Genomic DNA, 27,073 nt, shown 5'->3' with positions numbered 1-27,073 from the left:
TCCCCCCATCACACATTAATAGAATTGTTGGCAATTAATAGAATTGTTGGTTAAGAGAATTATTGGGATGGAGGAGAGAAAAGAGAAGTGAAAGCCAACTTCTTTGAGAAGGCTGACTGTTGCTTTGACTAGTTGAGGAAAGTGTTCCACTTATGATGTCCAAGTTCTAGCAAGTAAATAATCAATTATCTTCTAGGGGATAAATTCATCTTCTTAAGGATCCTTGGTGGAATTTTAAAAAATTACAGACAGGTTTGTACTAGTTTTGCCTTTGTTTAAAGGGGATTACATGGGACAGCTGAAATCTATGTATTCAGATCTGTCCCAATAGGGTAAGTTTATCAGATGCTTTAGGAGGCACTGCTGTGTCATATCAGACCAGGGTAATTAAAATTTCTATCACTCTAATACATTTTTCTGCCTGAGACCAAGCAACAAATGCTGCCCTCCCTTGCTCTGCTAAGTCAAAGTACACATTATCCAAGCCCACTCAACTTATTTTGATAGCAAAGGCAACAAATCCCACATAAATGTCTCTCCCGATGTTGGCTGTAACCTTGTCTGCTAGAATCAGTCTGAGCTATTTGATCTTGCCAAGATAAGCAACTGATGGTTCCCCACTTTGGGGAGATGCAGAGGGCCAAGGCATGTCGCCAGTTCTGTGGAAAGGCCTCCCACTGGATATTAGATTAGCTCCGATCTTTGCTGCCTTCTGAAAACAGTGGAAGCTTTTCTGGAAGGTGTTTTTGAGCTTGGCACATTTTTTGAATTATCCGATTGATCATTGGTGTCTTTCAGTTCTTTGATTTTATTGATTGGGATATTTTTATATCTGCATTTTTGTGAACCTGGGAGTATGGCAGGAAATAAATATAATAACTAAATACAGACAAACTACTGGGATAATACCAATAACTGAATCATAACCCAGTTCTCACCTTTAAAGAGCTCTGACTGCTCATTTCAAATAGGATACCCAGCAGCTCTGCTAATAGGGATATATTGGTTTGATATAAGTTGTTTAAGAACAAAACAGCTGTAATGCATGTTTCAGAGGCAGAGCTTTTGTTTGAAGAAGTCAGGGGTTGCTAACCTGTTTTGGTACAAAGGCAAACCTGGATTGTGGACAGCCTGCTGAAGGTCAGTCTTCCAAAACAGGTAGGATCAAAGACAAAGGTAAAATTTTAAATTCTCTCCCACAAAATCCAATCCCCCAGACACATTCAAAGGTACTGTATTAAGCGTTTATTAAATAAGTTATTTACAATTAACAATCAGTGATGATAAACCATTCAATCACTGCTGAAGTTCATGACCTTTGTTGCTGATATATTGATGCTCCAAGTATGCAAAATAAACAAAATGAACTTAAACTCTTAGTACAAGAAAGCAAATGTAATTAACAGGTATAACTGAGACTTAGTGGGAGGAGTCAACTGGAATATAGCAGTCTAAGGAAATGAAATAACAATCTTTAACAATGTAAGGAAGTGATTTGTTCAAAAGAAGCAGAAGCAATAGAAAGAGAAGTGGAATTGCACCATATATTAAAATATCCACAGCCGGCTGAGAAATCCAGCTGAGCTAACTTGGTGATACAATAAGGAATATTTATATTTGGGGTAAAATAAGTGTACAGTGAATGCAGTCTTAGCACTTGATGCAGATATGCAAAACTATGCATTCTGGGGATAGACTAGACCTCTGCAATGGTGTGGTTCAAAGGAGGAACAGAATATTTTGTTCCTGAAACACTTAATTGTACATATCCCTAGTGTTCACCCTAACAAAGAGAAGGTCATAGTTTCCACTCTCTTAAAGAGTTAGGAAGTAGCAATAATGGTTAGTATTATTCTAGTATATATTGAGAGACAAACTCTGCCAGCTGTAGTCCTTCCTGAGTTGGTAGCTTTCTCCTTCACAAATTAGAGTAAGGCACATCAAGATTCACCATCCTGGACTTGATACTAACCAATAGGGTAGATTTATATGAAACCGCTGCAGCAGGAATATTGAGAAAATAGACTTCTCATTTTAGAGCACTTGACACTAAAGTTGAAAATAATCAAAAGTTTGGCTTGGACTTAAAGTGGAATTTAAGAATGTAAGAAACTTGTGTTCTTAAATGGAATTCCCATGCATTTTGAGAAATTAGTGAGAAAAGAAGCTCAACATGGTTGAGTCTAAAAAAAAAGGAGGCGACACTAAGATGATAATAACAAATAATTCCGGAGGTGGGGGGAATAGAAGATAGCAGAAGACAGTGTGGCTGTACGAAATTTTAAAGAATATCTGGGCAGGAGGAGGACACAAAAAAGGACAAAAAAGAGGTGATAATAGGGACAGGACAACAAAAATGATCAGCCCAAAGGTGTAGTGATGATGCCAAAATGTGAAGTTGGTTAAGGATGCTAAAAGCAACAAGAGGGCTTCTTCAGCTTTGCTGAAACAAAAGGAGAAAAGAATAACTAGAGCAGCTGCTAAGTGAAGACAGTAAATGTAACAAGGGAAGTTCCTAATTTTACTCAGCCCTCCAAAAAGAGGGTATGTATTCAGTCTAACAATTGTGAAAAACATGATAAAGGTTTGAAGCTTGTAGTTGATATAAACATGGTCTGAGAATGCTTGTTTACTTTCAATGGATTTCAATCTTTGAGGCGAAATGAATTATATCCTGGTTTAATAAAGGAATTTGCTGGTATTTAAGAAACCCTACAGATTGGAATAGGCCAAATGTCCTTAGATTTAAAAAGGAGCTAAAAAAATCTTGAGAACTGTAGATCATTGTTAAATGGAAGGATTCTAGGGCAAATGATTAAAGGATTGATCTATAAAGCATCTTCAAAATAATTGCCAGAAGTCAACATGGATTTGTCAGAAGCAAATCTTGCCTAAGAAACCCTGTTTCATTTTTGACTGGGTAACTTTCTTAGTATACTGTTGGGAATACTGTGGGTATAGTATATTTTGATTCAGCAAAGCACTTAACAAAATACTGTATAATATTCTGATTAGCAATCCAATTAAATGTATGCTGAATGATAATTGTGAATACATTAAATAAGATTATTAACTGAATACTTCGCTGGCTTGAAAATTAACAGTGTGTTCATCAGTGGTTCTTCATCAAACTAGAGGGAGGCATCAGGCGGGGTGCCACAAGGTTCAATATTAGGCCCTCCACTCTTCAACATTTTTATTGATTATTTCTATGAGGAGAGGGAGGGAATGCTTATCAAATTTGTAAAAAAAGGGGGGAACATTAAATAGTCTAGAAGACAGAGATAAAATTGAAGACTATATTGATAGGTTAAAGAAACTGGCTGAATAGAATAGAATAGAATAGAATAGAATAGAATAGAATAGAATAGAATAGAATAGAATAGAATAGAATTAAATACAGATAAATGCTAAGTAATACACTTAGGAAATATAAATCAAGCACAGAGGTTTAGAATGGGGAATATTTGGCAGTAATGGAAATGGAAAAAGTTTTGAAATAGTAATTAATTATGAACTGAATATAAGTGAGCAATGTGATGTGGCTGCAAAAAAAAAAAAAAAAAAAGTAGGAATTTTAGATGCCTCTGCAGAATATAGCTTCTAAATCACAGAGAACAATAATTCCACTTTATTCTGCATTGGTCATTCCCTGTCTTGAGTACTGTGTCCTTCATCCTTAGCTGAAGGATTCAGTCAAACCAGGCCTAGTACAGAGAACAGCAGTGACAATAACCAAGCAAATAATTCTAAAGAGAAATTGAGGGAACTGGGAATCTTTCAAAAGAGAAGACTGAGCAGGGATATTATGGATATCTAAAGCAGAAAACAGGAAACAAGGCCACCTCTACTCTATCATCCCAGAGTGTGGGCTACAGAATACTGTTAATAGTCGTATGTGGCAGGAAGGCAGGTTCCAATTGAACATTAAAGCCCTTCGTGGCATGGGACTGGGTTATCTGAGGGACTGACTCTCCCCAATTACATCAGGCCATTACATCAGGTCTGGCAGAGAAGGCATGCTGTGAGTACCATCTGTTAGGGGCCTACATTTGGTGAGTCCCAGAAGGAAGGCCTTGTCTGTTGTGGTGCCCATCCTATGAAACATTCTGCCCCCCGAAGTCAGGTTAACTCCATCCCTGCTATCATTTCGGAATTCCCTCAAGACTTGGTTATGTCACCAGGCCTGGGGGTCCCAGGGAACTGGAGATACTCTTAGATGGTTCCACTGTGGTTGAACTTTTTACTCTCTCTGTGTGGTTTGCATATTTTACATTTTTTATAGTGATTTTCATTTTTAATGACTTTTTATATTTTTATAATGATTGTTTTTTTATTGATTGTTGTACACCACCCAGAGTTGCTTTTTGTGAGATGGGTGGCCATATAAATGTGAGTGAGTGATAAATAAATAAACGTTAAGAGAAACTTCTTAGGAGTAAGTACAGTTGAACAGTTTTGACCTTGTTTTTCATTACTTTACATAGGTGCACAGTGGTGGATAGGCTTTGCTTATATGATTAATACATTTTTTAAGAGTCAGGTCATCTGTGCACTGTATTTGTTCCCATTTTCCCTTGCTTGGTCATGGTGGATCTTGCCTGGTCAATCTGGTTATGAGGTTCCATGTGGTTTCAGAGTGACTCATCTGATTGGTGGCACTTTCACCATCTTACTGGAGATACTTCTTGGTTGTGCTGCTAGATGCTAGTGCTGTTTGTAGACTGCTTGTGGCTTACTCCAATGACCACATCATGCTGGTGGTTGGAATAGTCCTTTTTTCTTTGAAGCTGAGGCAGGCATTGGAATAAACCAAGAGCAGTTTGTAGGCAGTTCCTGTAGGAGTATAGATTCATAGATCTCTGGTACAGTTTTATTATCTCTGGTGCAGACTTCTGCAACTAACAAGGTCCATCTGTGTTTTGGTTTTCCAGTGATTTGGAGTAATATAGCTAGCAGTTCATACTAATAACTGAATCAGTGTTCTTATGCCCTAGGGATGTAGAAAACCAACGACAGAACTCATTGTGAAGTTTTTTTGGATATTTTCTCAATTTATTCAAAAACTTTCAACAAAAAACACTGACTAATTGGGCATTGCTATCAACAATTATCAGTCTAGAAAGTTTATTTTTCTGCCACCTATGGATTACCTTCATGGCCACTTCATGATGATTTGCTGAAATAGATTTAAAAGAAATTCTATGCCATAAAGAATTCCAGTGAGATTAAACAGTTTAGGAATCCAAATCATCACACACACCCCTTTTTTTAGGACTTTCAAGAGATCCCATCAGATTTAGTATAAAAATGCTATTGATAAGATTCTCTTGCTATTAAATGATATATACTATTCTTTAAACATCGTTAATGACTGATTATTTTAAGAAAGAAGGATTGAAGTTGACTCATTTGAATCCAAATTGGTAGTTGTGTCCATATTATAAAATGTATGCAGAAGTAGCAGGATTGCCATCTATAATTAAATCTTCAATTTTATAAATCTCCAAGAAATCTCCTATTCCTTGTACAAGGCAAATTTATTCTCCTGCTTAAAAAGTGGATGATCAAGGAATGGGAGAAGAGGAGTTTCAAAGTTTTCTCTACAGTGATTGTTCTGGATCTGATAACTGATTTATCGGACACTATTACATCTGAAACAGGTCTTAAACTTTGCTAATAGGTTTCAGGAAGACTTAGTACAGAGTATGCAAATTGTTCCTCTTTCAACAGACCTGTGAATGATTGTGTAGCTAGGTTAATTTATTATTAGTAGTATATTTATAATTGCTAGTAGTTTAGTATATTAATACTTTCATATAGAGGGGGATTGATGTAATTTGAACTGAGAAAAAGGGGAAACAAGCGAATAGACTTCATAAGGAAGACTTCCTTTTCAAACATCCAGAACAGGGATGAATATTGGACAGGATATGCTCTTATTGAAATCTCTTCCTGCTTCTCTGGCATGTAAAATTAGAAAGGCTGTCTCTAGGAGTGGAAATAATCTCATAGGAGTTGTCACCTTTGGGAAGAAAGTAGAGTCAGGATAATATCAGCCTCTGTTACAGCTGTACCATCATATCACACACTTTTCACTTGTATGTTAGTTGCTGTTCTCTACTGTTTTGTGGTTAATGGTTCAGCATATTGAAAAACACACTGGTTTTCTTGATTTGTAATAGGGATCAGACTGAACACTTTTGCTAGGATACTCTGTGAATATTGCAGCACTTTGAACCCCGTCCCCTTTGAGATCCAGATGCCCCTGGCCCTTGTTAGTCTTTTGCAAGGCTCTGAAGACCTGGCTCAGGCCTGGAGGTTAGGTGAGCTCTACTGTTGGTGTGGCTTTATGATTGGGAGGTACTGTTTACCTTGGGTGTCATGGGTTATTGTTCATAACTGTGGGTTTTAATTCATGTATGCCACCAAGAGTCCTTTAATTCATGTATGCCACCAAGAGTTGTGACATGGGTGGCACGTTTAAATAAAAAGTTAAGAAAAAAAATTTTTGTGGTACAAAGCCACAAATGTGAAAAGGTATTATGAATACAATTATGGTGTCTGTTGTTTAATAAAATGAAAGTATGGCCACTTTATTATTAGTCTATTGGACAGCATGCTATGAAGAGGCTAAGGGCCACAGAAAGGGGACTGAAGTTCTTTCTGCTGCCCTGGGGCCACAGATTGCCTACCACAGGCTTAGAATCTCAGTTTTTGAAAGAATGCCCTTTTATGGTATATTTCTTTCTTTGATCTAAAATCATAAACAGAGCCCCTGCTCCATTTATCTTTCCAGCCTAATGTGGTCATTCAGGAATGGACCTTCTCATGATGGAATTCCCTTCCTAGAGTCTATTCCAGTCTATTTTATGGTCATTTCACTGCCAGCAAATGTATTTTTATTCTATTATGCCTTTTGATTTTTAACTCTGTATGTAGGCTGCCATGGACTTTTATACTCATTCATAGACTTACTTTTTAGTTTTTATTATCTAGCAGTTGTTTATTTTTTAGCATTTTTAGCTGTTTTATGTTGTAATTCTGAAACATTTGAGACAGAGTGATTACTTCAACTGGAAATGCCAAGGATGGAATCTGAAATATTTTATCTGTACTGAACAATGGAGCATTTCTTCTTTCCTCTGCTCTCAACAACCAAGAAAATTCTTCACTATATAATTTTTTAAATCAAGGGCTTGCATTTGGGGACCAAATTCTAAATTTTGCATCCCGTGTTTTTAGGATAGTAATGTTGATATAGCCCACCTTAGCTCAGCTGCAATTTAGTACTGGCTCCTGATTCATCAGCTGAAGCCTATTGCATCAGAGTTACCCATTTAATACCCTCTGATTCATTAGGATGAGTGAGGTTGGTATTAAATATTCTGTAGGAAAGCTTTCCAACTCCTGTAGCCCTATGAGTTCTAGATGCTGGCTTCACACATTGTTCTAACCCATGACTTGTTTTAATCATGGTTTGATTAAACCCCAAAAATCTGGATTTACATAGCATGCTAAGCCATAAACTGTGGTTTATAAGCTACAGTGTCTGGGTTCATATAACCCTTTAAGTCCAAGCCACACAGATCATACTGTGGCTAAACCTAAGGCATAAGCTTTAGTCTTTCTGCCCTGGGCAGAGCTAACACCTGACTTCACTTTGCCTTAGTGTCCCAACCATGTGGATTCTAGAGAACATCACAGCTCTTCTCCTCTAGCTTTGCCATATTTTGTACATGTTTTAGCATTTGTTGCTGTCATTTGCCCTGCTGTTTTTTTGCTCTAAATCATGAGCTGTTAATGTGTTGCAGTGTTACTGCCTAAGAATAGTGTTAACAGAATGTTCAGTGGGTCCCTATTTATATGTTAATCATAGCAAGTACGATTATTAATTAAGTGCCTAGAATGTAGATTGATGGAATACCTTGAGAAGACTAAGGAGTTGCACTTTCACTGACACCTACAAAAGAGGCCAATTCTTTAAATCCTTGCCAGGCTTCTCATAAAGTGTTTTCAACACATGCTTTAACAACGTCATCTCATTTTCCATTAGTGTAAATTGAGGAAAACACAAATACATTTCCTATGCAGGTGGTCCTCATTTAACGACCATAATAGGGACTGGCAAATAGGTTGTTAAACAGGGCAGTCATTAAGCAAGTCAACACGTGACCGGAGCTGATTTTACAACCAGTTTTATGATGGCTGTGAAAAGAATCACCATGGTGCTAAGCAAATCACATGGTCATTAAGTGAATCCAGCTTCCCCAACTGATTTTTTTTGCCAGAATTCGCTTAACGACCATGTGATTTGTTTAATGACCATGGTGGTTCGCTTTAAGGCCATTGTAAAAAAAGGCGCAAATCGCAATCACGTGACTGTGGGAGGTGTGGCAATGGTTTGCGACAGTTGTAAATGTGAGTACAGGTCATAAAGCACTTTTTATTAGGCCATCGTAACTTCAAACTGTTGTCAAACGAACAGTCATTAAGCAAGGATTACCTGCATTTCCAGATGGACTTATTTATCTGCTATTTATTATAGTTTTATCTTACCTTCTGCAAAAAAGTTGAAAGTGCACACCTGTTCCCCACTCCTTTATCCTCACGACAATCCAGTAAAGTATATATGTGAGTGAATGTGAAGCTGAGTATACATGTGTGTGAATGTATGGGCATGACAGAGAGAAAGCAGAAAACAAAAAGAGAAACTGCTCTGTGATCATTCTGTGAGCTGATGATTTATACCCTGTTCTTCCTAGGTTGCAACCTTCATGCTATTACTATATCAATTACAAATGAGGGTGTTTTATACTTGCCTTATAATATGCTTAGGATATGTCTGGAACTGAGGCTTGAGAATACTGATTGAGACTACATGCTCCTGCTAATCCTCACAGCAGATCTGAAGTTTTGCAAGGGAATTTCATTTTTTTATAGTTTATAATTTTCTATTTTTCCTTGAAATTGTTGGAGAGATTTAATATAGATAAAAAGGTAACTGGAATTAAACAACATAAGATGGAATTTGAAATTGAATTATGTACAAATAATTAACATGTGATTGCTAAAATGTATAAACTTCTGTTGAGTTTTGAAATAGAAGAAGAAGAAGTTAAAGAGTGCATGATAAAATGGGCTAAGAATTTTGGTTATAATGAATAGACCAATAGGAGAGAATGTGGCTAAAAGGACTGAAATTCACATTGTGTTATAATTTAAGAGAGAACTTTTATAAAATGATGTATTGATGGTATATGACACCAGAGAAATTATATAAGATGTATAAAGGTACTTCTAATCAATGTTGGAAATGTGTAAAACATGAAGGGACATTTTACCATACATGGTGGACTTGCAAAAAAGCAAACAAACAAACAAAAAAGGATATAAATGCACATCATGATGCAAAGAATTTTAAAGATTAATATTCAGATGAAACCAGAACTTTTTTTATTGGGACTTATGGATAGTCAATTAGAAAAGACTTAGGGGAGATTGATTTTGTATATGGTAACTGCAGCAAGACTATTATATGCACAAAGATGAAAAAACACTAAAATATCCACAATGGAGGAGTGGATTGTGAAGATGGCAGAATGGACAGAAATGGCAAAATTGACCCGTTTGATCAGGGATAAAGCAGTAAGTACTTTCATAAAAGACTGGAAACCTCTTACGGACTTTTTGGTGAAAATGGAAAAAAAAATATGAATTGGTGATTTATGGATTTGCTGATTAAAAAGGGTTGAATATGGAAAGAAGGAAACCATGTAATGTAATCTTAAAAAGGGAGGAGAGATAATAAGTTTGTTTGTAACTGCTGTAAAGAAGATAGGAAGTTGCTTCTTTATATATCTTTTTCTTTTTTCTATCTGTACTGTTTTCTGCACTTTTTCTTTTATCTTTTTCTTAATTTCTCTTTACAGATTTTCATGTTTATTTTTTACTTATGTTAAAATGTCTAATAAAAATTATATAAAAAATTGTTGAAGAGAACACACTAGTTTTGGAGAGACCTGTTAGTGGTCTATTCTTGAATTCCCTAATCTACTGCCCAAATGCATTGCAATACTGTTGAGAAGGTCTCTTTCCAAGATCCTTCTTCCCACACATTTGTTTTATCTATTTTACTAATTGTGAGATAGAGAACTACCTGGCGCAGATTTTATGGTCTATGCTTCACTTGATTATTCAAATGGGATTCCAGAATCAGTGCATTGGCTACTAGATAGCATCTGGTTGCCACTGAGAATTCTGTGGTAACCGTGGTTTGCATATTTTGGGCTGGAGCCAATCAGAATAGCAGAATACACTTAATTTTTCTTCTTTTTTCATATTTGATATGAATGGAAGAGAACAGAAACAACAACAATTATATATATATATACCCCTAAATCATGATGAGAACAATTTTGCTTATGAATTTCAATAGCAAACTGCTTTGACCTTTGGTAAACAACCCTTTCCAGTGCATACTTCTTTGGAAGCAGTGGTTTACAGATTATTTCTAAGAATTATGCATAGGACTAAACTTTTAGCTTGCCTCTATGTTAGATAATATGTTGGAGAATTTTGAGTTACAAATAAAGTATAGGTCAGCCATCCCTAATTTGGTGTTCTCCAGATTTGTTTCGATGAGAACTCCATTATCCCAAGCCATCATGGTCAATGGAACTACAAGGTTCCAGATGGGAAAACCTGGTGTATATTAGGTGGCAGGATGAACTATCCGCAACCATTTGAAGTCAATTATTGGGAAGCCCCATGGAAATGATATGACAAAAAGATACTTAATAGTGGGAGATTTCAGATAGACAAAAGGCATACAGTATTTATTCAAACAATATAGAGTTAAATTATGGAATTCAGTTCCTCAGGATATGATGATAGAAACCTGAATAGCTTTTAAGAGGAGATTAAACAAAGTCATTGAGATTGAAGTATACGTTGTGATTAATATTATTATGCACTATATCAGAAATGGTATGTCTCTGAACTCTGGAAATATGAGGAGAAGGGGCCACTGCAGTCATGTCCTGCTGAAAGGTTTTTAATGGGTCCCTTGCTTGTCTCCTATGGGAGAGAATGTTGATGGCCATTTATTCTGAACAAACAAACTACTTCATATATTATTAAATTCATCTATGGATGAATCAACAGAGATATTTCTGAGCTTCCTTAGTCTTGATAGTTAGCAGCTAAATGTCTGCTTTGTCTTGGGATCACATACCTTGCCATTTTCTGCAGAAAAAACACATAAACTTGAGTTATTTGGTGAATTATTGAACATGAACATAATACTTCAGGGTTGGTTTCCTAGGGGACAAATAATTGCTGACTGTTCTAGTTTTCAGCTGAGGTAGTGGTGGTGGTGGTGATAGCAGTAGTAGCAGCTTGTTTTCTCAAGTGCTGATCAAACACTTGAAAATCTCTCAATAAAGCAGATAGATATTAATGAGACTCACTCTTACTACTGTGTTCTTCTGGTCTCTTCTCTTGTAGGTGGCTGGTGGCACAGCATGCCTTTGTTCCTAAAACCTGAATTGAGCATCCAGTAGTCACTGGTTTCAACATTTGTTTTCCAAGAGATGTCTGCAACCAGAGGAAATGGAGAGCACTGGCAATCTTTGGAGTCTGTGGGGATTAGCCGTAAGGAGCTGGCTCTTGCAGAAGCCCTGCAGATGGAATATGATGCTCTGTCCCGCCTGAGACAAGACAAGGAGGAGAATCAGGCAAAGCAAAACACCGACCAACCTCTCATTTCTTGGGATGATCCCATTCTGGATTACAACATACCTGCTGTAAGGAATGACTGCCATAATATCAAAGTCATGCGAGGCCTCTCTGGCTCAGACCCAACTCTCAACTACAATGCGCTCTCTGGCCAAGAAGTTTCAAGAGCTTTGGAGACCAACAACACTACCTCATCCAGAATGGTGCCTGAAGCAGAAAGTCATCCTTGGTTGAAGAATCCTCTGTCTAGTGACTATTTGTACATCTTTGATAGCACAGGGAGAGACTTCCTCAATGAGCCCCTCAATACTACACCCTGCCAGCACAGCAGTGGTGGTAGGTCACCCAAGAAGCTTTCTCCTCCCCCACTGCCCCCTCGCATCACCATCTGGAACACCTCTGAAGCAAATCAAGCTTCCCTCAAAGGACCCCAATCCAATAATATCAACATGTTCTCCTCATCCCATGAGAGAGCTGATGGAAAATTGCTGGGTCATAGAATCTCAGAGGAAGACCCATATAGCACAGTAGACTATGATGGCATAAATGATGCCATCACCCGACTCAACCTCAAGTCCACTTATGACACTGATCTTCTGAGAGAAGCCACTTGGAGCTGGAAGGAAGGCAGAAGCATTTTTGAGAAAGAAAGCAGTGGGAAGCCAGTTGCTCGCAGCAAGACCATGCCTCCTCAAGTCCCTCCCAGGACTTATGTCTCCAGATCTGGTGGATGGAAGAATGCTGCCCTCAACAAGAACCGGAGGATATCAGCAGATCCAGTAAGACTATTTTATGTAAACAAGATGTGTATTTAAGGAGCCTAAGTCCTTCTGCCAGAACATGGCTGAGAGAGTCTCATAACCTTCTTAATATTCATGCTTTCAAATTCAGTATGGATATTCCGGGAGTCAGAAGATTCCTAACCTTCACCAACCAACAATTAAGGAGCCAAGAACTCCATAAATTCAGTTCAATTCTTCCCTCTCTCTTTCTGAAGTAATCAAAGTAACAGTTTTAAAACTATTTTTTAAAAGTCCAGTCATTTGCTTCAGAAAACATAGTTTAATCATTTCATGGGCTGCCTTCTATGTACCATTAGCACATTTAAGATAGTGAGCATTTGTATTCAGGGAGAAACAGTTAACCTCTTCCTTCAGTGCCACTGTTCTTTTTTTGTTCTCTGATTCATAGCAAATGAAAACTTTCCATGGTGAACATGATGGGCACTGAATATAATGTATTGCTTGGCCTCTTTGCATTTCAAGTCTCATAAATCAGTCTACAGAGTTGTATCATGTATGGCTCATAGATTTACAGTATATCTGCACAGTTCTTAGGGTATGAGCAAAATATTCCAATAAATCATCCAAGCCAACTGCAATTCTACCACCTAGTTATTAATGTAAACTTTAAGAGAGTCTCAGCATTTGGCAATCTATAATATACAATTGAAAGCAGACAAAACTGTCATGTAGATCCATGCAAGACAGTTCACCAGGACCCTCCTGGAATAACAGTTCCACTTCCTTATTCCGGTCTAAATGTTGGCTCTGGAATTCACTTCCCATTTGTGTGTTGGCTGCACCAAAGCTTGATGATATATGTCAGCTGCCTTAACTGTTTGCCTTGGAAGGGAAGAACTACATATGTCAGTGAAGCTATTTATATGATCCACACAGTGGCAGTCTGAGGGAAAGGCAGTGTCCAGTTAAAACTCTGTCAAAATATGAGTCTGTCCTGGCTGTTAGAGCTACTATTTCCAGGAGGTTTCTAAAATGTTGCACAAACTACAGAAAATACATGTTAAAAAAGCCTGATATTTTAGAAATACTATGTATTTAAATTGCTATTAGCACACAAGTGTCAGGAATATTGTGTACAAGGTACGCTAGCCTTTCCTTTTCAGTTCTTTTAATAAGTAGCATTCTGAGGAATAGAAAAAATAATTCTTTAGGCATGAGTCATGGGGAGTATTTTTACCAGTTTATCTGGGATTGTGAATGGACAATGTCATATTTTTGAATATAAGAGTACATGAGAAATACCTCTGAAACATAAAGAATATAAATACAAACAACTTCTCTAAACTTTTGGGGATTAACTTTCTGTGCCTCTAGAAATGGCAGAAGCTGCTGGCAAAGAGCACGTAAGTCATTCTCTAATTTTGATGTGTCGGAAAGTAATTACAAAAGAATATTAAAACTGCCGTGAGTGTCTGTTGTGATCTGTGTCCATCTCCCCCACCTCCGCACATTTCTCTAACTATTTAGTGGGTTAATTGCTCTGACAGTGGGACTTTTGTTTGCTTTGAAGAAGTGAATTGAAGTATTGGGTCCATGTGCGCACTCCATTTGGCTGAGCTTGGCATTCAAAGTGTTTCTGTCCCTACTTCCGCCTCATCCAACAGTGACATTTGGGAAGTAGGAACAAAATGAAACATTTTCAGAATTTTTCTTTAACCATTTTTCTGCTTGGCTGGGCCTTTAATGACAGCATCATGGTTGGGTTTTTTTTTTAATTAAAAAAATTATGTACTCTGCCCCACAACCTCCATATTCAGCAGGAACCTGAAAATGCAAGAATATAAATACATATGCTGAATATCATATGCAATCGTTATTTAATCTATTAAAAATAATCACGTGATATGTTTATTCAGAAGTAATCCCCATCTGCCTGTGTTTATTTAGAACTGAGCTGAAAGTGAATTTCTGACAACTCAATGAAACTTCTTTCTGTTTGCATCATATGGAACTGAGTAGAATTAAGTAGTTAATTATTGTCCCCCAATCCAAATATTTTTTTTTCAGATATTGTCTCAGAAAGGTTCTGAACTGGGGCTTCAGCTACTTTTGCATAGAAAGCTCTAGCATAAAGCAATTGGACAATAGCAACAACTGCCAATTTATATCTTGCAGACTGAAGAACACAATTCTTATATGAGGCAGTAAGAGCCAATAACTATTACTTAGGACTCCTATAATTGGGTACCCTAGCAGACCTTTAAATTTCCATTTTAATGATGATCTGCCCATAAGGGGATTAAATGAAGGAGTTTGTGGCAGTTCCACCAGCACTGTCTATGTTAATATCTGTAATATCTGCTATTCCTTTTTAGAAATTCTCATAGAATGGTATCATTTGAGGAAATGGTTTTTCCCAGTATTATATTGAGTGATTAATCTTGATAAGATTTGGAAGAACAACAACAACAAAAGACAGCGGAATAAATAACTATCCAGTCTTTACTTTTGGTATCTACCAGGTTGTGAAGTGATTATGTTGCAATTTTTTAAAAGTTATATCCCCCAAATGTTTACTACATTTATGGGTTTCCCATAAAATAATAGAAATCCACAGGTAATCTTTAAAAAAAATCTATAAACAATATTTCAAAATTCCAGCTTCTCAGTACTCAATACGGTAATTTGATTATTCCTACATATCTTATTCTGTTGCTCTTTAGGTTGTTTGTTTAATTGAGTACAGACTGCCATTCCTTGTTAGCCATACTGATTAATTTCAGGTACATACTTTTATCCACCTTTATATTGGTATATTCCAGTGTCCTTTTCTGTTAGCATATGACAGTGAATCATTGGTTCCAATAAAACCCAGTTTTCCTGGTGTTAGTTAATATTTCTTTAGGTTCATCTGAAGGTATTTTGCCACCACAGTTATAAAAGCTAGGGTTCTCTCTCTTTAATTGTCAGTATGGAGAGGACAAAGAGAAAGATTATTTTTTTCCTGCCTCATTAACATTAAGAAATGAGGCCAAGTAACAATTACCTCCAAATACATTTACATCAGTAAAGCTGCAATATAGACTGTTATTAAAGGAAAACTAGTTTTCTTACAGTAAAGAAAAATTGTACAATTCAACAAAACTTTGAAAATACCCTTCTACTCTCTAAAGTACATCACTTGTACGTTAAAGTGGAAATCGAGAAACAAGAATTGATTTTTAGATGAGGTGGATTGTATCTACTATAATTCTCAGCCAACGTATCTGAAAGAGAATTATGGGCTGAAATGCAATACCATGTGGAGTAAACAGTAAAATCTTATTTCCACAATAATAATTATTGAAGAAAAGAGAACAATACATTTGCAAATCATTACAAATATAGGCCTTGGACTACAGAATCTACATCTTCAGTTTTGCTACAAATATAACTCTAATATGATGAACCCTAAGGCCAAGTGATATACTGACTAGACACTGTAGCAGTTCATAATAGTTCTCTGGTCCTCAATATCTGTAAGCCAAAAAAAAAAAAAATGGCAAAACCTTCTGTAGCCATAATAAGGCCTTTGTTGACTTAAAGAGAAATAATTGTTTATATTATATATGGAATAGAAAACCAAGCCAAGAGGTATTCCTGTTGCATAATTCTGCCACATCCCTTGCCCTACCTTCAACTGCTATATAAAAGAAATGCCTTAGAATATCTATGTACAAAATAATAGAAATCCACAGGTAATCTTTAAAAAAAATCTATAAACAATATTTCAAAATTCCAGCTTCTCAGTACTCAATACGGTAATTTGATTATTCCTACATATCTTATTCTGTTGCTCTTTAGGTTGTTTGTTTAATTGAGTACAGACTGCCATTCCTTGTTAGCCAGATGGGATGGGTGATACATACTCAAAATATTAATTCACTGACTGTGGTGTTTCAATTGTTTCTCCTTGCCCCCCCCCCCCCCCCCCGGTATCAGGGCACTTCTCGGCATTATCCTGTGGCCAACGGTTATGAACTGTTTGAGGTTTCTGAGGAGAAGGATGAAGAGGTTGCTGCATTCTGCCATATGCTGGATGTGTGAGTACCAGTCTAGGATGGAAAATAACCCCTCATAGTGCCTTTCCATGGCTTTTCACTGTCTAAAATTTCTCCTGCAATCAAATTGTGTATGTGTGTGTCTCTCTGTGTAATCAGTGACCTAACTGCTTGGACCAATTTATTGCTTATTCCTTGATGCTTAGAGAAAAAGTGCTCTTGGTCTAGACATTATGTTACATTGTATTTGAGCAACAATTTCAGTGAGCAGTATCTTAACTTAGGGAAGATTATGATTCCTATCATAGTTCTCAGTAAAGTAGGAGTGATAGAGTAGAGAAGGCATTCCTCCATGCTTTTTAAATCAAGGAACTAGGCATGTCACAAGAAAAATTCAGTAAATTAATATAATAGTTCAGTTCAGTGCAGTTTCATTCTGTGGCTTAGTCTAAGAGAGATATTGTTTTCAGAAGGAAGTCACGCCAATACAGGTGGTCCTTGCTTAACGACTGTTTGTTTAACAATGGTTCGAAGTTACGATGGCCTTGGAAAAAGTGCTTTACAACCTGTACTTGCACTTACGACTGTCGCACCACCCCCTGCGGTCATGTGATTGCGATTTGCAACCTTTTTTACGTTAAGAGAATCATCACAGTCAAGCGAATCACTGTGGTTGATAAGTGAACCATGTGGTCGTTAAGTGAATTCTGGGAAAAAACCATCCATTGGAGAAGCTGGATTCGTTTAATGACCATATGATTCACTTAATGACTGCCATAAAAATGGTCATAAAATCGGGCCTGGTCATGTGACTCACTTAACAACTGCCCTGCTTAACAACCAATTTTCTGGTTCCTATTGTGGTCTTTAAGTGAGGACTACCTGTATCTTTGATAGATGTTTGTTCCATCCCCATGAGAATGTCTCTGCTTTGCAAATGAAATCCATTTCTCTTTCCATGGTGTTTCTCATTTTTTTTCAGCATCTTTAGGGTTACACCAAGTGTAGTTTACCACTAACCAGTGGCGGTGCTGTCTGGGACACAACTGAAGCAACTGAAGATTTGTGGAAATAGGAATATTGTCTCAATATTTTGAGCCAAACTATAATCTCAGTATTTAATAATTCAGTCATTTGCAGGCCATATAGATTCCTTCAAGTTATTGCATGGTGCATTGGAAATGCATGGTGCATTTATATGGGAATCTAAACTGGATATTAACACAAGTATAGTATCTTAGAAAAGATAAAATGAGCAAATATGAAAACTCAATTTAGCATCACAAAGTCTTAATAAAAGGTTTGAATGAAAAATGTGGAACAAATGAGGAAATTAAATGCAAATATCTTCAAATGAAGAGAAGGGGAAAAAAAGAAGAAAATACAAAAGCCTATCAGCATGGCATGTAATTATACTAATTGTAATAGTGCGTGTACTAATTGTACCCATTTTGTCTTGTCCACAGATTGAGATCTGGCTACAGTACCAAGGATTACTCCCTCACTGGTTATGTCTGGAGCACTGTCAATCTCGGCCCTGAACATCTCGGCCATGGGGTTAGCTTGAAGGTGACCGTAGTTTATGATAGCCTCCAAGAACCTCTCACGTTCACTTGTGATTGTAAGTTGTCAGCTTGTACTAGGAATTCTCTTCAGTCTATGCCAGAAGTGAATATGCCATTTATGTATCATGAATCGTAACCTTTACTGTGCTTCAACAGACATTTATTTATATAATTCATTTGTTTAATGAAGCCAAGACTTGTACAATTACTTTAGCTTGATCTGGCTAAGCAGGTGAATCAATCTGATTCATCAAAGTCAGATTTTTTTCTTAATTACAAAATCTCTGCTCATGAAACTGTATTTCACTTACTGATTAATTCATTTGAAATTGAGAAGTATGATGGATTTTTACAGACAGTTTTTCCTTTTCAATTTCCCAAAGTCTATCTAACGTTTTTGTTACTTGGCTTCCTTACTTTAGTCATTTGGAGTTTTTGGCCTGATAACATTATTGGGCTGGTGTGGCTAGGTGCTTACTCTGATTCCGGCATGCTGGGTAGCAGACTGTATGGTTTGGTTGGGAGAATATGTGGTTGGATGGTTCTCTAGCTTGGTCCTGAACTAAAATTCTTTTCACCTTTTAACCCAATAAACTGAATTAGCCATTCTCTGAATATTAAGAGCCATGTTTTTCAACAAAATCAGTCTAGGTGGGTCCCCCCCCCCCCTTTTGACAGGGGCTGCTTTGTTGTTCTTTGGTGGTCCATACATTACAGACTTTTCTAGGGCAGTAATTTCAGTCTTTTTTTAAGGCAAGAATATTAACTGAATTGCATCTGATGAAATGGGATCTATTTCTTAATGTAAATGTCTTTTTTTCTCTTTCTGAATTTCTCAGGATATTTTTATCCTGCAGACATGTTAGTTTATGATTCATGCCTTATCTCCTGGGAACCCTGGCTTTTTTTTTTTTTTTTTTGGCCAGAGGGAAATGGTTCTTAGGACCCATGTCAAATTAAAATTTCCAGCATTCAAGATAAGAAGTGCAAAACTTAAACTAACACAGAACACTTATAAATGCTTATAAATAGGGCAGATTTGAATATTCAGCGTCTCTTGCCCCATCAAACTACCTCTCCTTCCTTTTTCTTCTCCTCTCCTCTCCCCTCCCCTCCCCTCCCCTCCCCTCCCCTCCCCTCCCCTCCCCTCCCGAAAACAAAAAAGAAATGTCATCTAATTGGTGAAGTCTGTTTTTTAAGTCTGTGACCTTTTATAGTTCCTGATTTATACTTTGAAGATTTATGCTAGGCTCTCCCAACCTGCCACCATCTTGATGTAATGAATTATAACCATAGGTGTGTGTTCCTAACCAGGATGACACCAAAATGATAAAATGTCCATCATGATGTCACCACGCAAGTTCCATCCTTTCATATGTGTGTAGTGTCACAATATCGTGGCACACATTTCATCACATATTTCCTGTTGCCCACACCATGGACATCTATGATTATAACTTTTGTAATTACCATCCAGCAGAACAGCCACAAATAATGGGAACTAAAGTCCAAAATGTCTGAAAGATACTAGAATAATTATCTCTATAGTAAACCACATACAGATTATTTTTTATTTATTTTACCTTTTAAAATTTATGAATTTTTTTTTATTGTCACTTGGATACTCTGGTCTTTTGACTACATTCATGACTACTAAAAAGAATCTGAAAAAATGTAGGTAGTATCTTTAAAACATCAGTTGGAAGGAACAAATGCTTTCTTGTCCTGGTAAGTAGTAGCACCTAGCTGATCTTGGTTGATCTAAGATTAGTCCTGATTAGTATTAGGATGGGGAGCCACCTGGAAATTCCAGGCTATTGGTTAGACTAGGAAAACCCAGAAGAATAGAAAACTACTTCCATAATATTGCCAAGAAAGCATGGATGAAGTAACCATGGATGACTCAAGGACATATTTAGCTTTACCTTTTATATGGTTTATTGGCATCAGTTTGCATTCCTGTGATGGGCATGGCATGACTTCTTCATTGATGCCAAAAGAAAGAATCTACTGGACTAGTTAGGTCTAAAAGGAGCTGATAGGTATGAGGAACTCCATGGGATTTTGTCTTGGAAATCATTATGCTGACTATTCTCTCCTTCCCTCCCTCCCACCTATCCTTTCAGGTTCTTCTACAGTGGATTTACTCATATACCAGACCTTGTGTTACACTCATGATGAATTGTGCGACATTGATGTGGATGATTTTGTTCTCAAACTATGTGGTTTAGAGGAATTCCTCCAAAAGTGAGTGAGTGGGTAAAGCTTAGATTGCAATCTGTGGAATTTGTTTTTGAATAGACATATAAAAGATTGCCATCAGCCTGTCTGTTTTTGTTTTTGTTTTGTCCTCATTGTGCATTTTCATCTTGTAAACAGTGAAGAAATACATAACCAAGTTTGCTATTTTAACTATCTTAGTAACTCTCATTTCCATACTAATTACTTACAAGTAGTCCTCACTTAACGACCACAATAGGAACTGGAAAATTGGTCATTAAGCAGGATAGTCATTAAGCACATTACCACATGACCGGATCTGATTTTACAACCATTTTTATGATGGTCGTTAAGTGGTCACGTTGTTAAGCAAAGTCTAAGAGAGAGATTGTTTTCAGAAGGAAGTCAAGCCAATACAGGTAGCCCTCACTTAACAACCGTTTGTTTAACGATGGTTTGAAGTTATGACAGCCTCAGAAAAATTGCTTTACAACCACATGATCACAATATGCAACCTTTTTTATGTTAAGTGAATCACAGTCATTAAGTGAATCACATGGTCATTAAGTGAATCACATGGTTGTTAAATGAATCCAGCTTCTCCAATGGACATTTTTTGCTGGAATTTGCTTAATGACCACGTGATTCATTTAATGACCACGCTAATTTGCTTAATAACTGCAGTGATTTGCTTAACGACCATTGTAAAAAAGGTCACAAATCACGATCACGCAGGGGGTGGTGCGGCAGTTTTTGATGGTCATAAGTGTCAGTACAGGTTGTAAAGCACTTTTTCCAAGGCTGTCATAACTTCAAACCAACATTAAATGAAAGGTTGTTAAGCGAGGACTGTCTAGTATCTCTTAAAATCATCCAACTATAACTATGCCAAAATAACAGTAACGACAACAGCTTTTATATCACTTTAGTCTGCATGTGCTTACATATTTCCTTAAATTTCTTAGAATAATTATATAAAATCTTGTGTTAGACTTCTGAAGAATGAAAGTTTGCCACACATTGTAGAAAAGATAGGATTTGAATTTGTTAAATAAATAAATCAACGTTTTTTGCCATGTTTTCATGATATTAATCCACATTACACAGCTTCCATGTTAAATACTTCTGGAATACTCTGAAATTATTTTAGCATCTGCTAGAGTTGGTTTTAGAAGTTTGCAATTTCTAAAATGATTTGCTCTGCAAGAGATGTTGGTTGGCTTTGGAAAAATATGAATAATGTTCTGAATATGAAATGGAGGCTTAGTAGAAGAGCTATTTCAAGAGATCCTGTGATGATACTAATGCTTAAACAAATTAATACATGAGTCAAATAAATTGCTTAAAAACCGCCTTCAGTTTATACTATAAAATCTGAGCAACTATAATGGGAGAGGAGATGCAGAGACATCCTCAAGCAGAATATGTGGGAGATCTATACATTACTTGTTGAAGTTGAATAATTATACCTGAAACCTGATTTGTGCTATCCTGACTGCTTTTCTACCATGATTCTACATGTACATTGGCAAGGATAGTCAAGGGATAGTTAAATGATTCTGGTGTGTGCTGCTGAGAACTACTGCAAATGGTTTTGTTTCTAGCAAATTTTGATTGATAAATTAGTGACATGAATATCTCCTTTTATGTTTTGTTTTTGAACAACAACAACAAAACCGCTTCTTTTTTCTTTTTCATTGGAATTATGTCATTTTTAGAGTAGATGAAATCTCCCTTGGAGGAATAATGAAAATACTGTATGCTTTCAAGGGAAAGTCAATAAACTTCCCTCTTAGTGAACTGTCAGTCAACCAACCAGGAGCTAGTATTCCAAACATTTAGTAGACCATTCAAACCGCTCCTTCTGTCCTTCTTGACCACGGTGTACTGTATTTCCAACCAGACAAATTACTCATTTATGTACTGAGGCATTGAGAGTAGCTTTGTAGTTTTAAACTTAAGAGCTTGTGGTCCAGTTACAGTGACTGAGTATGCAACCTGGCAAGTGCAAACTGATTATTACTGGGACCAGCTTGTTAAGGAATGGTCTTTAAAACCACAGAGCTCTCAGCAGAGAACCATTTAATGTGTTTGAGAGACAAAGAGATGGAGAGCGTGTACACTGAAAAGGAACAAACCTCCCAGATTCTGTGATTATGAGTAACTGTGAGAATTTTTTAATATATACTGTATCTTTATGGAGGTCTGCAAATGCCAGTGTGACTCAAACTACAGCCTGGCTTTCACTTCATCAGTGAAAGGCAATAAGTGGATACATGCACATATGTGTGCCTAAACGGCTCAGAGATTTGAATATATCACTTTTGGAATCACTTAATGTATTAATACCTTTCAGTATGTATTTTGAGTATTGGAAATCTCTTGTGGCTGTGATGTAGAATAAACTGAGTGAGCCACTGCAGAGAAATTGAAGGAGAGTGTCCTGGACTTTAAGCCAAAGGATTAGTAGAAACTCTTCCAATTATTTCTTACTGAGGTTTTAAAATATTATTATTACATGGTAGAGAAGTTGCTATAAGGAAAAAAAAATCTCTTCCATTTATGTAATATGACTTGATGAAAAACAGATGCAAGAAATTTGCATCAGAAGAAGAAGAAAACTACACCACCAACCTAGAACCCACAGGCGCCTCTTGTTTTGTTTTGATTTTCCTTCCAGAGAAATCTGGCACCGTATATATGGAAAGGAAAGGTCCTGTTTTATTATTGGAATATATATCATAAAAGAGGGGAGGAAGCAAAGCTGCTTTCACCAACATGTGCTTTCCAGATGTGTTGAAACTACACTTCCCAGAATTCCCAGTCAGCATCAGTTTTACTGGCTGAGAATGCTAGGATTTGTGCTCCCAACATTTCTGGAAGGCAATAATTGGGGAAAACTGCTTTAAAGTGTACTGATGTGTGCCCACCTTCTTGCTGTTGCAGAAGCAATTAGAAGATTTATGAGTTAGGCTGGGACTAAAGGCGTCAGCTTAAGTTCAGTCTCTGTTTAAAATGGTTCTTGGATCCTACACATAATGCCTGTCTAACCCTAGCATGCTCTCTTACTGTCCTTACTCAGATATTTATTTTATTCCTTCCCTTTCTGCATATTTGGGATTCTAATTCATTCTGCCTAGACTGGCCTTTTCCAATTTGGTGTTTTGTGCTATGCTGGACTACGAACCCAGTCCAGTCAGCATGGCCAATAATCACGCTGCTTAGAATGATGGAGAATGCACTTCAATGGAGCAGAGTACTAGATTAGGGAGAAGTGGTTTACAGGACACTTTTTTAGTCCCATCTAGCTGAAGCTCTTTGTCTTGCTCAGGTATGCAAGTGATGTTGAGATACAGCCATTACCAGTGGTCATTTGAGCAGCAAATGGCTCAGAGATCTTATTTTACAAATGGCAAAGTGCAACCCGTTCCTCACTTGCTAAATTGCGGTTTTCTTATAAGAAGGTTGATATTTTCTGCTGTGTTTAATGCAAGGGAAATTGCTGTCTATCGCGCTTGTATACAAGGACAGCTTTGTTAGCGTGCAGGAAGGCACCGTTCCGTCTTTCTTTTCTCCTTAAACACAGCCTTGCAGAGTCCTTCCCATATGTGTTGCCTTATGCCTCTGTCAAAAGAGAGAAAAGCAGCAGCTTTTGCTTTTGAAAACCAAGCCATGTAGGCTACAGACTGTCATTTATTGTCCCTGTTTTGAAGGTCAAGCACAATAATCTGTGCTTTGTAGGTGTTCCTTGAATACTAATAAATGTACAAATGCTCAGTGGTTTTTAGGGGGAATAAACAATCAGTCAAAGCTCAAATATGTGTATATCCTGTAAAAATTGCTCCACAGCTTTTTGTGTGTGGGGGTGGGGGTGTGCAGATTGAAATGAGTTGTCCTGCCCCTTCTCTGTCCTGCCGTACATCCGCCTCCTTGGCAGGACACTGAGTGCCGGATGAAGAGAGCAGAAGTGCTCCTTGTTGCCCCTCCATCCACATGGAAATAGCTCTAATGAGCTGGTGTGCAAATGCCCTGCTCTATTAACAATGCCCCAAATGATCCTTAGAAAACCTTTTTTTCTAAACTGTTCCTCCCTTCTAGAATGTTTTGCTTAGCTTTAATTTTGTTCTCACCACCTAATATAAACTGGAGAAGGATTAGCAAGGCTGGCAATAGATAATAGCAATGGTCCACATGCCTTCCACCCTAATGCTGTTTTGACCTTGTCAGATGAGGGTTGTGACTGTAGTGATAATCATCCCTATGATGTGGGGCAGCCCATTATTTATTTATGTATTACATTTCTATCTTGCCACAGTCAAATGACTCTTGGGGGTTAACAGACTATGGAAAAAAAACATTTAAAACATCCACAGTAGGAATAAAATCAGCATAAAATCAAAAGAACATAGCAACTTAATAATAAAACAGTTCAAAAAATACCACTGAAATGGTCCAGTCTAATTAGAATGCTCTCCAGAACAGTTCTGTTTTCAGCATCTTTCTCAGTGCAGTCAGGGAGGGAGCCATCTTGATTTCCACAGGGAGGCTGTTCCATAGAACCAGCACTGCTACCAAGAAGGAGTGGTTCCTGGCCCAACTCCCTTTACCTCCTAAAAGTGGGACATTAGGAGCAATTTCTCCCTGAGAGCTTGGGTTGACTCTGGTTGGACCAGGTGGTCATGTGGGTACCCAGGGCCCAAGCCATAAAGGGGCTTATAAGTCAAAACCAGCACATTAAATTACACCTAGAAGCTAACTGGTAGCCAGTTCACAGCCTCTAGCAAAGGGACTTCCAGAGGCTGGTTCCAGTTAACACACAGGCCACTGCATTCCATACAAACTACAGCTCCCAGATGGATTTTAAAGTTGTCCCCAAAATGCACTGCATTAGTCTAACTGGATGGTAATAAGGGCATGAGTATTGTTAGAAGATTCTCTGGCACCTTGTAAGGCTGCAACTGATGCACCAGCTGAAAGCCACAGTTTCCACCTGCTGCACTAGAGCCATGAAAGACCCTGAAGTCATGAATCGGCTCTACCAAGGGTAGTTCCTGCCTGCTCTGAGTTAACACTGGTGTTGATGGAGGACCTCAGTGGAGAAACAGTGCCTCTTATCTTGTTTGGGGATTCAGCTTCAGCCAAGTCTGTCCTATCCAGATCCTGAGAGCCTCCAAGGGCCAAGAAAAGACTTCAACAGCCTTTCCCCTATAGTCCATGGGGCAATATAAAGTTATTTATGATTAGCATATTGACGATAATACATCCCAAATTGCTGGATAACTTCACCCAGCAGATTGGTATAGGTGTTAAACAGTAGTGGGGAGAGGATGGATTCCTGTGAATTCTGCAAAGCAGGGACCACTGAGCCAACTTCTCCTCACTCATTACTACTGTCTGAACCTGCCCTCTGCAAGATAGCACCTCCAATTCCCAACCCCATAAGCTGATCCAGTAAAATATCATGGTTGGTAGTATCAAAAGCTTTTGAGATATCAAAATGATCAAGGAGAATGACACTTCTTTTCTTTTTTTCTTCTTGCCGCAGGGCAGGATGAGCAAGTATTATGGTGATCATTTGCATTCATTGGAGAAGTACATTTTAACTCATTTTCTTTAACCAGGGTAATCCCACATAGCATCTCTGTCATTGGCACAGAAATATATAGGAAAGAGTGAAGGAAAGAAGTCTTCACTGTCATGTGACCCCTGAACTATAGTTCCTGCATCCTGGTAGATCCTGCTGCTGCAAATTCATTGGAAACTATCAGAGGCACAACTTCCTGCTGATTTTTGGCAGGAAATAATATAAAACAATGGTAAAATGTTATGCTAAACGTCAAGTAAATTTAACATAACAAGAAAGGGAGGTGGCTTGAAATGTACAAATGCCACCCAAAAATAGGAGGGAGAGAAGGACCCAAAATTACATCTGCTTTGAACAGTCCCTCTCAGATGCTGACAATAGCAATAAAGTAATAATTTTAAAAGACTGGCGCCTGGCTAGCGAAAAGCTACCCATCTCTACTCTAAATGGTTCTGTGCTACTGCCCGTCTTGCATTTTAGCCTGTATAGTAGTTAGATTTTTTTTAATGTATGGTGTTGATGGCAACACTGAGATCAAAGGCAAGCTATAGCACAAAGAAGAACAGCATAGGCTTTCTACAGCTATCAAGTTTCAGTACAAATAGATGGTCTGATTATTTTGTTGTTCTGGCACATGACAATCTAAATACTGGTGCATTTGATTCAGAGAAGCTCTGCAACTTGCCCAGTGGTTGCATATAAAATATTCATTTTATTTACAACATTTATGTGGCCGCCAACTCAAACAAAGTGACTCTGGGCAATGTACAAAAGTTCAGCAACAAAATGGAACACATTAAAAACCAACTGAAAAAACAATGAGGTGGTGACTAAAATATACTACAACCCAGCCAATTGGGACTCCGCTCATCTGGACCCAAAGACCTGGAGAAAAAGCCTTAAGTGCTTTTCTAAAGGCCTGCAGGTTTGGGCCCAGCCATATCTCAGTGGGCAGATTGTTCCGAAAGTTAGGGGCCCCCACCCAGAAGGCATGCCTCTGAGGTCCTATTAGGTGGTAGTGAGGAACCTGGAATGTGCCATCTTACTGGAGTGAGTGAGATGAGCAGTCCTACAAATATCCTGGTCCTGTGCTGTATATGCTTTATTGGTGATAACTAGCACCTTGAATTGTACCGAGAAGTCTATTGCAAGCCAGTTCAGTTTGTGAAGAAGAGGTGCCAC

The 27,073-nt window shown here is 37.7% G+C and overlaps 1 protein-coding gene across 3 annotated transcripts in view; it reads left to right on the top strand.

Moving 5' to 3' along the window:
• The window catches only part of PIK3C2B (phosphatidylinositol-4-phosphate 3-kinase catalytic subunit type 2 beta), a 110,138-nt gene that overhangs the window by 15,826 nt on the left and 67,239 nt on the right, over positions 1-27,073 (top strand). For 2 of the 3 annotated variants that reach the window (XM_007429729.3, XM_025167621.2), the window contains exons 2-5: positions 11,509-12,518; positions 16,464-16,564; positions 17,989-18,143; positions 20,214-20,334. In XM_007429729.3, coding sequence (XP_007429791.1) covers positions 11,595-12,518; positions 16,464-16,564; positions 17,989-18,143; positions 20,214-20,334 — 1,301 coding nt within the window. In that variant the 5' untranslated portion in view covers positions 11,509-11,594. Of the gene's footprint in view, positions 1-11,508; positions 12,519-13,718; positions 13,886-16,463; positions 16,565-17,988; positions 18,144-20,213; positions 20,335-27,073 lie in introns of those variants that run through there. The other variant, XM_025167622.2, reaches the window with a different exon arrangement.

The sequence above is a fragment of the Python bivittatus genome, unplaced genomic scaffold (assembly GCF_059951505.1).
Source record: "Python bivittatus isolate LINGU-HERP-01145 unplaced genomic scaffold, Pbiv_v1 ctg000700_np1212, whole genome shotgun sequence".
Classification (NCBI taxonomy): Eukaryota; Metazoa; Chordata; class Lepidosauria; order Squamata; family Pythonidae; genus Python; species Python bivittatus.
The sequence above is the reverse complement of the archived record's forward strand: the minus strand, read 5'-3'. Positions and strand labels throughout refer to the sequence as shown.